The sequence below is a fragment of the Sus scrofa genome, chromosome 9 (genome assembly GCF_000003025.6).
Source record: "Sus scrofa isolate TJ Tabasco breed Duroc chromosome 9, Sscrofa11.1, whole genome shotgun sequence".
Lineage (NCBI taxonomy): Eukaryota > Metazoa > Chordata > Mammalia > Artiodactyla > Suidae > Sus > Sus scrofa.
In genome coordinates, this window is record NC_010451.4 from 108,380,632 (window position 1) to 108,395,550 (window position 14,919).

Below are 14,919 nucleotides of genomic sequence, written 5' to 3' on the forward strand. Positions count from 1 at the left end.
TAGCTCCGACCAGGAAACCCACCCTGTACGATGCATTCGTAGGTAATAGAGTGTAATGTCCAGGTAGCTCGAATCTAAGACAAACATCTTTACATTAAAGCCACAAGGAGAGTTCCCATCGTGGCTCAGTGGTTAACAAACCTGACTAGTAACCATGAGGTTGCAGGTTTGATGCCTGGCCTCACTCAGTGGATCGGGGATTTGGCATTGCCATGAGCTGTGGTGTAGGTCACAGACGCAGCTCGGATCCCAAGTTGCTATGGCTGTGGTGTAGGCCGGCAGCTACAGCTCTGATTCGACCCCTAGCCTGGAAATCTCCATACACCAGGGGTACAGCCCTAAAAAAGACAAGGGCAAAAACAAACAAACAAACAAAGAAACAAAAAAACCCACAAGTACTGCTTCCAGTCTAAAGTTTTATATATTCAACAAAGCTGGAATTGCCCTGAGAGTTTATGTCAAAGGGTTAGACCCTCCTGTTTGTCTAAAGCTGGCCTCATGGCCCTGGACTCCAGGGCTAGAATGGGACCAAGCATGGTCCCTTCTGACCCAGTTCCCTCTCCTATCTGCCCACATCCCACCTCTGCCTTTCTCGAGTCCTGAAGACAGCAGATGTGCTCTGCCCTTTTCCTTAAGGGCGCTAGTGGTTATAAATCACTAAGAGGGTGCAGGTGTCTTTTTCAAGGAAAGTTTTGTCCAGATATATACCCAAGAGTGGGATTGCTGGGTCATAGGGTAGTTCTATGTATAGTTTTCTAAGGTACCTCCATACTGTTCTCCATAGTGGTTGTACCAGCTTACATTCGCACTGGGTAGCACTGGGAACTCTGCCTAGTCACTTATGATGGAGCATGATAATGTGAGCAAAAAGAATGTATACATGTATGTGTAACTGGATCACCATTCTGTACAGTAGAAAATTGACAGAACACTGTAAACCAGCTATAATGGAAAAAATAAAAATCATTCTATCAATAATCAATCAGTCAATCACTAAGAGGGAGTTCCCATCGTGGGTCAGCAGTAACAAACCCAATTAGTATACGTGGGGATGAAGGTTTGAATCCAGCCTTGCTTAGTGGGTTAAGAATCTGGCATTGCTGTGAGTAGTGGTATCGGTCACAGACGTGGCGTTGCTGTGGCCGTGGTGTAGGCCGGCAGCTACAGCTCCAATTTGATCCCTAGCCTGAGAATCTCCATATGCTGTGGGTGCGGCCCTAAAAGGAACAGACCAAAAAAAAAAAAAAAAAATCACTAAGAACTCAATCCATATGTTTTTGTTAACAGTTTGTAAATATTCAAAAGTGAACATAAGTCACTTACAGAATGTTGGTTTTACGTATTGCCATTTGTGCTTTTTCATTCCTCTGAAGACTCAGAAAATCCAGTGTCTAATACATGAGTTGTCAGGGTGTGCCTGAAAGACAGGTAAGCGGAACAGAAATGGGTTCTGAGCAGCTGAGTCTTGAGGCACCATGATGCATGTCTCCTCTGCTGGGCAGCCCATCTCTATGGCAGGTTTTGACTGAGCATCTCCAGAACTTTCCTTCTTGTCTTATTAAGTAATACATTATAGTGGCTTTTCTGGAGTAGGTCCATCTGCTAGTTTCTAGGGATGTCATAATTTTTAGGTAGTAGGGAGACCCTAATATCATTAATTCCCAGTTTTCAGTGGGATAGAGGTACTCATAGGGTAAATCAAATGCTGACAAAGGGCTTTGTAAACAATAGTAGTTACTCTATTTTTTGGTTTTTTGTTTGTTTTTAGAGCTGCATCTGCAGCATATGGAAGTTCCCAGTCTAGGGGTCGAATCCAAGTTGCAGCTGCCAGCCTATGCCACAGCCACAGCAATGCGAGATCTGAGCTGCATCTATGGCCTACATCACAGCTCATGGCAATGCCAGATCCTTAACCCCCTGAGCAGGGCCAGGGATCGAACCTAAGTCCTCCTGGATGCTAGTTGGGTTTGTTACCACTGAGCGAGCCATAGTGGTAATGTCAAGATAGTAGTTTTATATCAGTGTAAACTTTCCTGAAGTATTTAGGAGAATGAATGGCGAAAATATCTGTAGCTTATTCCTAAATTTTTCACACACACACACACACACACACACACACACACACACACACTCCCGTGGTAGGATAAGAGAGAAAAAGAGAGAACAAATATGATAAAATGAAGGCAGTTCGTGAATCTAAAGTTCATTATCTTGGTTTTGCAACTTTTCTGTCCATTTGCTTTTTTTTTTCCCCCAAGTAAAAAGTTTAAAAAACTGTACTCATCCATTTAGAAGAGACATGAAAAGAAAAACAAAAATAAAGGGATGGCAAAGAAATAGCCAGGAAAAATAAAGTGTTAGAATTGAACATTAAAAGTGCTAAACATGATAAAGGACATGATATAGAAGAAAGCGTTTGCAAAAAACATATAGGAGTCAAAAATTTATGTTTCAAAAAACATAGATTACATGAAAGTAAAAGTTTTAGAAAAATGAAGAGAACTGGATAAGAATAACTTTATGGTCAGAGCTCTCCATACATGGTGGACAAAAATGCAAGGATATATAGGAATGCCAAATACATATTCCAAATTCTATATAATAAATGATCTATAATATATGGAATATCTTAAATCCCACAAATAAATTTGCTTTGGTAACAAAGAAAACTTGAAAAGTTTTTTAAAATTAAGATACCACCACACACATTTGCTGATTATAATCCTATAAAATTAGAAATAAACAATAAAAAAAGACCAAAATGTCTTATCTCCTTGAAAACATGTAATGTGGTCTTAAGCTTTGATTCAAAGACAAAATTAAAGGGAAAAATAAATTTACCTAGAGGAAAGAAAAAAAAATTAATGGATTTTATTTTGGTTTCTTTAAAATCTTCTCCTGAAGTCAAACATACATGATTTCATGTAATCTATTTTTGGATTGGTTCCATAAGATTTCAATTAAATGCATATTTTTTGATATGATAGAGAGATACAACTTATCTTTTTGCGAAAATAAATTTGTATGTGTTTTACTAAACTCCAAATTATTTGTGGCCATATCAGTTTTAAGTCTCTGGCATGACTATTAAACTTCAGTTTATAAATATATTTTGGCTTTCAACAGTTTACAAGAATATATGAGAAGACAACATCTATCTCAGTTTTGTGATGTTGAAGAGAATATAACTAATACTACACTTATTGACATCTTCTTCCCTGATTTTAAAATAATGAAAGGCATAAAATTAGAAAAGATACTGGCATTGCTTCGACCAGATCTCTTTCATGAAAAGAAAGGTAAGAAAGTATAAATTGTTTAACTATTTTGTACATGGGATTTGAAGGAAACCTAGTATACTTACATTAAAAGACCTTAAAAATTTAACATTTAAGAAAAAGCACTTGAAGTAAGAAATTTAGTTTATGTTAATAATTTCTCAATAAAAAATTAAAATTTTTTTGTAGTTGAAGGTTTTTAGGATGTGTTTTCTAACCTATGAATTTGTTAGAGTAGATTGTAACATGGCAAGAATTATTATATAATAAAGACCAGAAGCACCCATGTCTGAAAAGCCTTAGTTTGAAGCTTGGGTAAACCCCTCATGACTAGTGTGATTTGAAAGAAATACTTTGTCAAGTCTATTTCTTCATGTTTCAATTCAGGAGATTAAAATGAGAAAACACAAATAAGGTACCCAGCACTTAAAAGGTGCCAGTTATTTTTAACCTCCTTACTTTCTACTCTTAATAATTTGAAATGATTTTTACCAAATACAATTCTCTCCTATGAAGAATTTTGGTGGTAGCTGTTAGTATAATAACATATCGCTACTGTGATATACAAACCATACTTACACTTAAGGATGACATAAAGGTATGAATTAAAAAGGGGAAAAAATTTGAAGTGGTTATTCTTTATCACTCTCCCACTGGCCCACTGCTTGGGTCTAGCCTCCGTGTTTTTTTTTTTTTTTTTTTTTTTTATCATTTCAGGTTTACTGTGTTTGCCATTTGGCAGATAAGTGGTAACTCATCATTCTTCTTTTTTCAATAAATGTTAATTGTCTGCCCTTGTGGCATGTGACCATTCCCAGGCCACGGATCAAACACGGGCAGCAACCCAAGCCCAAGGCAATGTCAGATCCTTAACCCACTGTGCCCCAAGAGAATGCCGATGTTGACCGCTAGTGACATTTAATGATTCTGTATCACTTCAAGAAATTTCAAAGCAAAGTCCACATGGATTATTTAACTTGAGGAAAATTGACATCATCATATTCTCGTTTATTATCAAGAATTATAATGTATCTCTATTCTACTTACTTATTACACCTTTTATCCAAATATAATAGTCGTCTTCATTACAGCTCTTATTTTCCAGTTAAATGTGGTAATATATGGAGCATTTTTTGCTCCAAAATGTACGCTCAATAAAGGTCAGCTGTTCCTAGTTGTTCCTGTTTTAGTGCCAGCTATTTCCTTTTAGGATTATTCTTAGTGTTTTTTTTTTTTCCCCTGTAACAAATGACATCTTCTCCCCCCTAAACTTATCTTCTAAGAAAGATAGTGGCTTCTGTATATATTTACTTCCTGACCTCCTTACTGAATTATGTTTTTTAACAGTACTCACTTTTAAAAAATAGATTCTTGAATTTTCCAAAGAGCATATACACAATGTTATCCATTTTGTTCAATTTTCTTATCTTTATGGATTGCTTAGTACTTCCAGACAAATGTGAAGTAGTTAAAGGCAGTTATGGTAACATCTTGCCTTTGCTTTACTTCCCACTGCTAGTAATGCCTCCAGTGTTTTCAAGTAAGATGTTGGTTTTAGATTTCAGGCAAAATCTCTATATTCCAATATCTACATGGAGCCACATGATACAAAAAGATTGTGAATATAATCCAACTCTCTTTGTTATTTACTAAGATGAACAGAAAATAGTCTTTCTCCTTTGACGTGCTCACCTACTGATGCGATTATAACAGATTTTCAAATGTTCAGTCTTCCTCGGGTTCCTTGAATAAACTTTCATAGCGCCTGGTGTATACCAAGCTATTGGAGCTGGTTTGGTAATATTTATGAGAAAAATAATGTGTATATATATATATATATGACACGGTCACTTTGTTGCACAGAAATTGACAGAATATTTAAAATCAACTATACTTTGATTAAAAAAAAAGAAAAAAAAAAGAGGAGCTCCAGTGGTGCAGTCAGCATGCAGTACATATATGGTTAAATTTATTTCAGTTAAAATATTATTCTTTAGTCTTTCCCTGGTATTATGCCAGGCTTATTCTAACCTTTCTTTATTTTAAGTGCACTGAGAGAGTTATTTATTTATCTATTTATTTAGTTTTATTTCTTTTTATGGCTGCACCTGCAGCCTATGGAAGTTCCTGAGCCAGGGGTCAATCAGAGCAGCAGCTCCTGGCCTATGCGATAGGCACAGCAACACTGGATCTGAACTGCATCTGGAACCAATGCCACAGCTTGTAGCAATGCCAGATGAGCACTGAGCAAGGCCAGGGATTGAGCCCACATCTCACGGATGCTATGTTGAGTTTTTAACCCACTGAGCCATAGAGGGAACTTCTACACAGGGAGAGTTTTAAATGTCAGATGAACTATACATAACTTAAAATTTATTAATAAAGCTAACCAAGCTGATTCGTCATTTTATAGGGGGTGGGACAAATAGGCTTTTAGACAACTTTTAAAATTTCTTCCATAGTTACTTATCTGCTCCACTGAGTGAGGCCGGGGATCAAACCTGCATCCTCATGGAGACTATGTTGGGTTCTTAACCCACTGAGTCACAGTGGGAACTCCCAACAGTAGCTGTATCTATAATTTTTCTCATATAAACTAGTTTTCATGCTCCCCATAGCCCTTAGGCCCATTAATTTCCCACTTTTTAATCAATTATATTTCATTTATCAGTGATCTAGAGGCTATGTTTAAGCACATTAACAAAAAAATATGCACTTGTTTCTGAGCCCTAGCCTGATAACATCATTATATTACCTTCATGTATGAAATAAAATTTACCTGCCTATATAACTTTTTTGTGTATAAACCCCCATCCCCAAACCTCTAGATATTGGTCCACTGAAAAACTGGAAATAGCATCATAATTTGATATGTTGGGGATATTACTCACCTTAAATTAAAATCTAATAAGCTATTTTATAAACTTAAGTTTCATATGAGAATGAAGTGCATTCTATGTGGTTATAATATATTCTCCATTGTGTGTACAACCAATAACCTAGCAGTTTAAAACTTTTTATGTGACTTTGTATTTAGAGGATGTGTTGAATATTATTCAAGATGAAGGCTTTAAAATAATGATGCAGAGACAAATAGTATTATCAGAAGAGGAAGCCCAAACACTGTGCAAGGAATATGAAAATAAAGATTATTTTGAAAATCTTATCAAAAACATGACCAGGTAAAATAGATTTCAGGTTGAGAAAGCACAGACTGATTTATGTTTGAGTCATTTAAACCTTCTCTTGACCCTGGTTTCTGTTCAAGTCTCAATTTGGTAAAGAGGTGCTGAGTCCATTTCTTTGCCAGGCTCCCTCCCATCTCACGTCTCCGCCCAACTGTGTGTCTTCTCTCATCCTCCTGGCATGTTATTACGGTGATGCCAGGGTCCTGGGTGAAGTTGCTGGAGTCCAGTTGAGTTGATGGGAGTTGCTGGAGTCCAGCAGCATCAAGTCCAAGTAGAGAACTGTGACTGACTCTCAAGGGCTTTGGGACTCCTAAAGATCACTAGTCCTAGGAGGGGAGAAGGATGCTAGAAATCTGTCAGTTCTAGAAAAGGGAAAATGGCAGCTGGGACAGAAAGCCAGCAAGGACGTATAAATTACCAGGAGGATAGGGACAACATAGGGACCACTCTATCAGAAGTGAGACCCTTCTCTTCCCATCCTTTCTCTGATTCCATCCTTTTAAGAACGTGGTCTTGAGAGTACATGAACAGGAATGAATTTCATACTCTTGAGAAAATGCTGATTCTACTTTTTAGTTTATTTAACAAATATGCTTGTAATACCTATCTATAATGAGCTATGAACCATACTTTTGTTGACTTTGTGTTTTCTAACAGTGGTCCATCTCTAGCTCTTGTTTTATTAAGAGATAATTGTTTAATGCATTGGAAACAGTTAATTGGACCAAGCACTGTTGAAGAAGCCAGAGAACATCTCCCAGAGAGGTATGATGCGTATCATGGGTCTCAAACTTTTCTCATGGGAGCCATTCTGATTTTTTTTTTTTGGATTGGGGTACAGGAACCACAGCTGTAATCCAAGAGAGATTCTCAAAAAAGCTACTTTTTTTGCTGAATAAGGAGCAGACTGCTTATGATTGCAAGACCAGCCCAATGACAACCTGAATACAGCCAAGCCTTTGTAAGAGAAGGTTATGGGCTGTTTGGATTGAGGTTGGAAGAGGTAGATATCCAGTCAAAAGGGCCTATCTTAGTAGAAATATCTGTCCCATGCAATATTTAGGAGAAATCCTTTTGAGAAAGGTGTGAAGGTTGATTAGAAGTTTCAAGACAACAATGACTAACAACATGTAGTCTATGACTTAGTGGGAACATTTTCTAAGTTAGTTTACTGATGAATCTTAGAAGTCAGCTAAACTTTGTAATCTGCTCAACACCTGGCATGTTACCTAGCACCTAGGAGCACTCTAAGTTTTTTATTTATTTATTTACTTTTTATTTATTTATTTATTTTCTTTAGGGCTGCACCCACAGCATATAGAAGTTCCCAGGCTAGGGATCTAATCAGAGCTGTAGCCACTGGCCTACACCACAGCTACAGCAACGCCAGATCCGAGCCATGTCTGCTACCTATACCACAGCTCACAGCAACACCAGATCCTTAACCCACTGAGCGAGACCAGGAATCAAACCCGTGTCCTCATGGATACTAGTCAGATTCATTTCTGCTAAGCCACGACAGGAACTCCAGAAATTACTTTTAACCATTATTTTTCACTGGTTTCCCCTTTTCCTGTTTCCTTGGGCCTACCCAAGATTGTTTTTGAAATAACTCTTTCACCAGAATTCTGCCCTTTCCTATACTTGGGTTTCAGATACTACGCTCTCCATTGCTTACTCTGAAACATGGGCACCTGCATACAAGAGAAACATGGCAACCCCTCTATCCCAACCTTACACACACACAGACAGTTTTTCCAATAAGCATGTCTAACAGCATAACAGAGGTGCTGGCTGTAGTTCTCTGCCATTAATGGAGTAAATGCTGGTGATGGCTTAGGTGGTCTTTCATTGTGCAAATCCCCCATTCCTGGCAATTACAGTCCAAGGGTCCTACACTACAAATATCTTCAAATCAGAGGTGCGAGAACAGCCAGCAGCTGAGTGGGAAAGTCAAATTGGATAAGGAAAAAATAGAAATCTCAAATGGTCAGAAAAATAAGAGAGGGAAGAAGAGGATCTAGAAGCTGAGGATAGAAGGCCAAGTGTCCAGTGATGTCAGTCTATTAACAGGAAGGAATATTAATCACCATGGCTGGATTCTGTGGGTTGTTTGCTTAGGACTGTATGCAAAGGGCATAGAAGGTAATGAGAAGTGAGTATCTCCTCTACTGAAATAGAGAGAGACAGAAAGACAGGGAAAGGGGCCACTGAAAAACATCAAGGAACGGTTGATTTTGGAGATACGTATTCATCTATCATATAGAAACAGAACCAGAATAAACTGATTCTCTGACATCGACTGTCCATTACTATCCATGTCATTTCTGCCTCTTTTCACAAAGTCCATCCTGAATGCATGTTCCTCTTTGCTGCTTTTGCTCACCTGGAGGGTTCCACTGTGATGTCTCCCAGATTCAATGCTTCTAATTTGGTATCTTTGGTACAGGGCCAAATGCCATCTCGCGTGCTTGATGTCATTTAGTGATGAAATAAGCAGAAGGAGTATTTATTGACAATTTGATATCCCCATGTATTTCAAATATATCATCTGATTACATCCTCAAAATCTCCTTCCAAAACTGGGTTTATGATCAAATTTATATTCGAGACAACTAAAGCACAGAGAAGTTAAGTAATTGGCCAGTATCATCTAACTAGCAAGTAATGCTGCCAGGATCCTGTAGTCTGTGCTTTTTCACAGGGTGGTCATTCCTACTTTCACAGTTGTCAATATCCATTATCGTGATTGTTGAAATGGTCTCATGACCTCCTTGGAAGGAAGCAGCATGCCTCAAGCCATTTTGCAATTACTTCCTTCTGCACAGTGCAAACATGAATACTTTTTATATGGTGTTATGTTATATGTTGTAATAGTTTTTAACTTGACTTCTTTTTCAAAGTTTATGCATACGATTTGCCATGGAAAGTTCACCTATCAACCAGTTGTATGGAAGTGATTCATTAGAAGCTGCTGAAAGGGAAATACAGCATTTCTTTCCTCCTCAACACACGGTAGCACTGATTAAACCTCATGTATCACCAGAACAAAGAGGTAAAGACAAAAACGTAAAAGCAAAGTCTACCTTTTTCTTCCAAGTTTGTGAACTTTTTCAAGCTATGGAAAAGTTGAAAGAAGAAAGCAATGAGTGCCTTCATTGCCAGGAGGTAACTCTGCAAGTTGGGGCTGTTGGTGTGATTTGACAGGACTTACTTTATTTCAATCCCTCAATGGGGCCGTGCCAGTTCAGGGAGAAGCATTCAGATTGGTTCTCCCCTTCAATCCATTATCTAGCAAGAAGTTCCTTGGCATCTGCAGTATGGAGATGGAAAACCTGTCTTCATTTTTAGCAGAGGAGCAGATTTCCTCCTCTCCTCCTTTTATAGCCCACTAGATGTTTCATGTGGTTTCTGGAAAGATGGATCTTAGAGACTGGACATTTACATTTATTTATATTAATGTATTCAAGTTCTCCTGAATGTTATTTATTTTTTTTTTTTTGGCTGCATCAATGGCATGTAGAAGTTCCCTGGCCAGGCACCAAACCATGCTACAGTGGGGACCCAAGTTGCTGCAGTGACAACAATGGATCCTTAACCCACTGTACCACCAGGGAACTTTAATCTGGTGCTTTTTAAGTTCAATTTAGTTTAGCATGTTTTTTTTTTTTCCTCCTTTTTGCTTTTTGTGGATGCATCTGTGGCATATGGAAGTTCCCAGGCTAGGAGTTGAATTGGAGCTGCAGCTGTAGGCCTACACCACAGCCACAGCAATGCTGGGTCTGAGCCATGTCTGTGACCTATGCCACAGCTTGTAGCAATACTGGATCCTTAACCCTCTGAGTGAGGCCAGGGATCGAACCTACATCCTCATGGATATTATGTCATGTTCTTAACCTGCTGAGCCACAGTGGGAACTCCAGTTTTGGTTTTTTTAAACCACTCTATGCAAGTAACAGTATTACCTTCCTTAGTTTTTCGCAGTCTACTTGAATATGGAGCAAACGTGGAGGCAATGTGTAAAATTACCAAATATCTGTTTTCCCTAGAGGATATCCTGAAGCTTATTAAAGAGGCTGGGTTTGACATAACACAGGTGAAGGAAGTGCTCCTAACTGAAGACCAAGCAGACAAAGTTTATTTTAAAATAAAAGGAAAAGCATTTTATAAAGATGTATTGGAAATTTTATCTGAGTAAGTTTCTGATATATAGTGCTTTTTTTTTTTTTTTTTTTTTTTTTTTTGTCTTTATAGGGCAACACCCTTGGCATGTGGAAGTTCTCAGGCTGGGGTCAAATCAGAGCTGCAGTTGCTGGCCTACACCAGAGCCACAGCATCGCCAGATTTGAGCTGCATCTTTGACCTACACCACAGCTCACAGCAATGTCAGATCCCCAACCCACTGAGGGAGGCCAGGGATTGAACCTGCATCCTCATGGATGCTAGTTGGTTTTATTACTACTGAGCCATGACGGGAACTCCTAGTTCTTTGCTTTTTACAAAACGTTTTTATTATAGTTGATTTGCAATGTTGTCAATTTCTGCTGTACAACAAAATAACCCATTTATACATACATATATGTTACTTTTCTCATACTATCTTCTATCATGTTCCATCACAAGTGATTGGATATAGTTTCCTGTGCTGTACAGCAGGATCTCATTGCTTATGCATTCCAAATCCAATAGTTTGCATCTACTAACCCCCAACTCCAAGTCCATCCCCCTCCCTCCCCCTTGGCAACCACAAGTCTGTTCTCTATGTCTGGGTCTGCTTCTGTTTTGTAGATAGGTTCATCTGTGCCATATTTTAGATTCCACATTGAAGTGATATCATATGGTATTTGTCTTTGCATTATCAAAGCAGTAATTATTCTTTGTAGAAACTTAGAAAACTACAAAAATTCATTAAAACATACCATCTAATCTAATTTATGAAAAGGCACCCTGGTAATATTTGGAGTTTTTTTCCTTCTAATTTCTTCTTTTCTTCCCTGTCTTCTTCTCTCTCTTTCCTTCCTTTTTTTCTGTTTCTTTAGGTCTTCATATTAGCTACAGAGGTTATCTGGCTTTAGATCCCTGCTTTGCCAACACACTTGATCTTTGCCTTAGTTTCCTTATCCATAAAAGGGGGATAATAAGGGTACCTACCTATGGGTACTGTTGTGAAGGCTAAATAAGTAAGTGATGCATTGAAAGTCCTTGGAACAGTGCCTGGTTGCCTCCCTAGATTAAACTACATCTCTTTTCTAGTACAAAAAAAATCTGTAGGAAGAAGGCAAAATTAAAGAAGGAGAAGAAGAAAAAAGCAATCACAAAATCACACTAATAAGGAAAAAGAATAAAAAGGAGCTCTCTGGGTGAAGCTGTAGCAGGTGTTCAGCTATGTCCACTATCCCTGCAGACATCCATAGCCCAGGTCTTCTGACAGCATTTTTGTTCACAGGGGTCCATCTTTGGTCATGATTCTGACCAAATGGAATGCAGTGTTAGACTGGAGACGATTGATGGGCCCCACAGACCCAGAGGAAGCAAGACTACTGTCTCCGAACTCTGTCCGAGCCCAATATGGAAGAAATATTTTGAGAAATGCTGTCCACGGAGCCTCTAATACCCTAGAGGCAATGGAGACCATTAATAAAATGTTCGAAGGCTTTCTTGCTGAGAATCCTGAGGAAAACTAAAGTATAGTATCTCTTTAGCTATTATTCTGTCTTCTTTGCTTACTATAGCGGCTGGGTCTAGGACAAGGCTGTCTTGGCAGGGCCAGCTCTTTCCTCGTATTCCTGAATCTACATGTATTTCCTGCTAGTTACACTGTGCTCTTCCATAGCAGCCTGGGAGCCTCGAAGCCAAGCCTTATAGATGCCAGGGACCTGGGAGACAGTGGGGCAAGGGAGACACCTTTGGGTTTGCGAGTCTTGGTCTTGAGCTGTCTGTGCCATCTGCAATGACTCAGTCATGGAGTCCCTCCCCTCACTTCCCCTCCACTCCTCACTCCAAATGGCCAAAGTCATTCAATAGCCTCAACTCTGTTCTCTAACTCTCTGGAAACTTGGAACCTATGAATAACCTGTAGGTGCTGTATGATAATGTAGAATAGAACAGAATAGAATATTAGGAATCCTAGAATAAAAGGCACTCATTTCTTTTCCTTGGCAAAGAGGTGGATACTTCAGGAGAGGTAGTGACAGAATAGGTGTGGATTGAATCTGCCTAGCTGCTGATCAAAACCTTAAAAACTTTTCTAGCCTAGGCAACGTGGGAGATGGAGTGTAAGATAAGTGACTTTCGCCATCAAATCTACTTTCCTTTATTTTCACAGGGCAGACTCACACATGACACCTGTATGGCTCTGGCTGCTGACTTGAATATGACTACACAGCTTCTTCACATGGGGAGTGCTGCCCCCGCCTGGACAAGCCAAACTGAGACTCAGCCTCCAGAGCATAACGAGGAAGCAACACAAAATGGAGAATCCCCTCCACGTCCAGCCAGGTTCCTCAAGGAGAGAAGTACATGCCTCCCTAATATTATCATTTAGGCTATAATTTCTCCAGGTATAAGAACACTATCCAAACATGAGCTGTGTAAAATAAAAGCAAATTCTGGCACAGAGCATTCCATTCGTCTGACTCAGTATTAGACCAGAGCATGATGGCACAACCTTAAACATTTATGTTGAGAAAATATGTATTGTATGTCTGTTTGAACTGTAGATTCTTGGTTAATACAAAACTGTGGGCTCTCAGTTAATACATAATAATAATCAAGGTTGTCACCTTCAGAAAAATACAAATATAGTGGAGAGATAAAACTCACAGAAACAGGAGTTCCTACTATGTGCCAGCATGTTATTAATCTGACGAAGATGCAGGTTCCATCCCTGGCCTCGCTCAGTGGGTTAAGGATCCAATGTTGCCGTGAGCAGTGGCGTAGACCATCAGCTGTAACTCAGATTCGACCTCCAGCCTGGGAACTTCCATGTGCCACAGGTGTGGCCCTTAAAAAAAAAAAAAAAAAAGGTAAAAATCTCACAGAAACTACCTAATTATAACCACCATCAGACAATATACATAATTAAGCATGTCAGTGATAAATGATGGGGGGGGGTGAGTGAAACTACATTCTGTTTATAATATCTATGAGCAATATGGTGCAGATCTATCCTAACATTTACACAGCTCTCCCTTTCGTGGTGAGGGGAACCTTGTGAATAATACAGAGGATTTGAATCCATGTACATTTCAGTGCTGAAATGACAGGCAGGGGCTGGAGAAGGTAAGGAATGAAATAGATCTTTTTGAAATCAGAGACAAGGAGGCAAAAAGAGAATTCCATTTTAAAAGTTTTTTATATATATATAAATAAAGGCATCTATAGGCATGTATATATGTATGTATGTGTATATACACACACATATATATACACATACACACACAAATATTTTGCTAGTTTCTGCCTCACTTCACCACTGTACTATGTTAGAACACTGAGTGGGCTGATCCTGTGGGTATGTTTCAGACATTCAAGAATCATTTTTTTCTGCTCTTTCTGGACCCTATTGCAGGCCTGAAGATACACAGCCTTTAAAGGCTATTGTGGTCTTTAAAGGCTGGAGATAGAAAATTAACATGTGTTCTAGGATTCTTAGGTGTCAGCACAGAGTGCTTTGAGCAGATGCATATAGGAGATGGAGGGGGAAATGGGATGCAAGCTCTCCTGACAGGAGGCTTTGCAATAATCAAAGTGAAAAATGACAGCAACTCAAAATAATGTAGAAATGTAAGTTCGGGGTCAGAGAATTCTTAGAAGGCTGCACTGCCTTGATAATTGATTACCATTCTACCAAATAGGTGGGGAAAGATAAAGCTGCCTGGTTTGAGCTGCTGAGGAAATGATCTAACCAGTCCCACACAGAGGACCTAGAAGAGAGATATAGGTGAGAAAGAAATACCTTGAGTTCTGTTTTGGTCATGTTGGGAAGAAGCCATCTGACCACAGAAGAAATCACAGGGAAATTAGAAGATAATTTAAGATGAATGAAAACGAGAACATACCAAAACTTATGGAATGCAGCTGAAGCAGTGCCAAGAGGGAAATTTGGAACTGAAATTATTACATTAAAAAGAAAATTTTCAAATAAATAAATTTACCCTGTAAGAAACTAGAAAAAGAGCATATTCAACCCAAATTTAGAAGGAAGAAAACATTAAACATTGAAGTGGAAGCAAGTGGAATTGAGAGTATAGAGTCAATAGAGAAAAATCAATAAAAGCAAAAGACTTTTTCGAAAAGATCAAAAAACTCAACAAACCTTTAGCTGGATCGGTCAGAGAAACTGAAGATGCAAATGACTAAAATCAAACATGAAAGGAGGGACATTACTACTCAATTTATAGAAATAGAAAGGATTATAGGAGAATACTACAAACAGCTGTATGCCAACAAAT

General features: G+C 38.7%; 1 protein-coding gene across 1 annotated transcript in view; it reads left to right on the plus strand.

Moving 5' to 3' along the window:
- Window positions 1–13,124, plus strand: part of NME8 (NME/NM23 family member 8) — a 35,467-nt gene extending 22,343 nt beyond the window's left edge. Inside the window, exons 10-16 of the mRNA XM_021063577.1 lie at window positions 3,127–3,299; window positions 6,316–6,460; window positions 7,124–7,231; window positions 9,370–9,521; window positions 10,516–10,660; window positions 11,913–12,151; window positions 12,792–13,124. Of these exons, the coding sequence (XP_020919236.1) occupies window positions 3,127–3,299; window positions 6,316–6,460; window positions 7,124–7,231; window positions 9,370–9,521; window positions 10,516–10,660; window positions 11,913–12,150 (961 nt within the window). The 3' untranslated portion in view covers window position 12,151; window positions 12,792–13,124. The remainder of the gene's footprint in view (window positions 1–3,126; window positions 3,300–6,315; window positions 6,461–7,123; window positions 7,232–9,369; window positions 9,522–10,515; window positions 10,661–11,912; window positions 12,152–12,791) is intronic.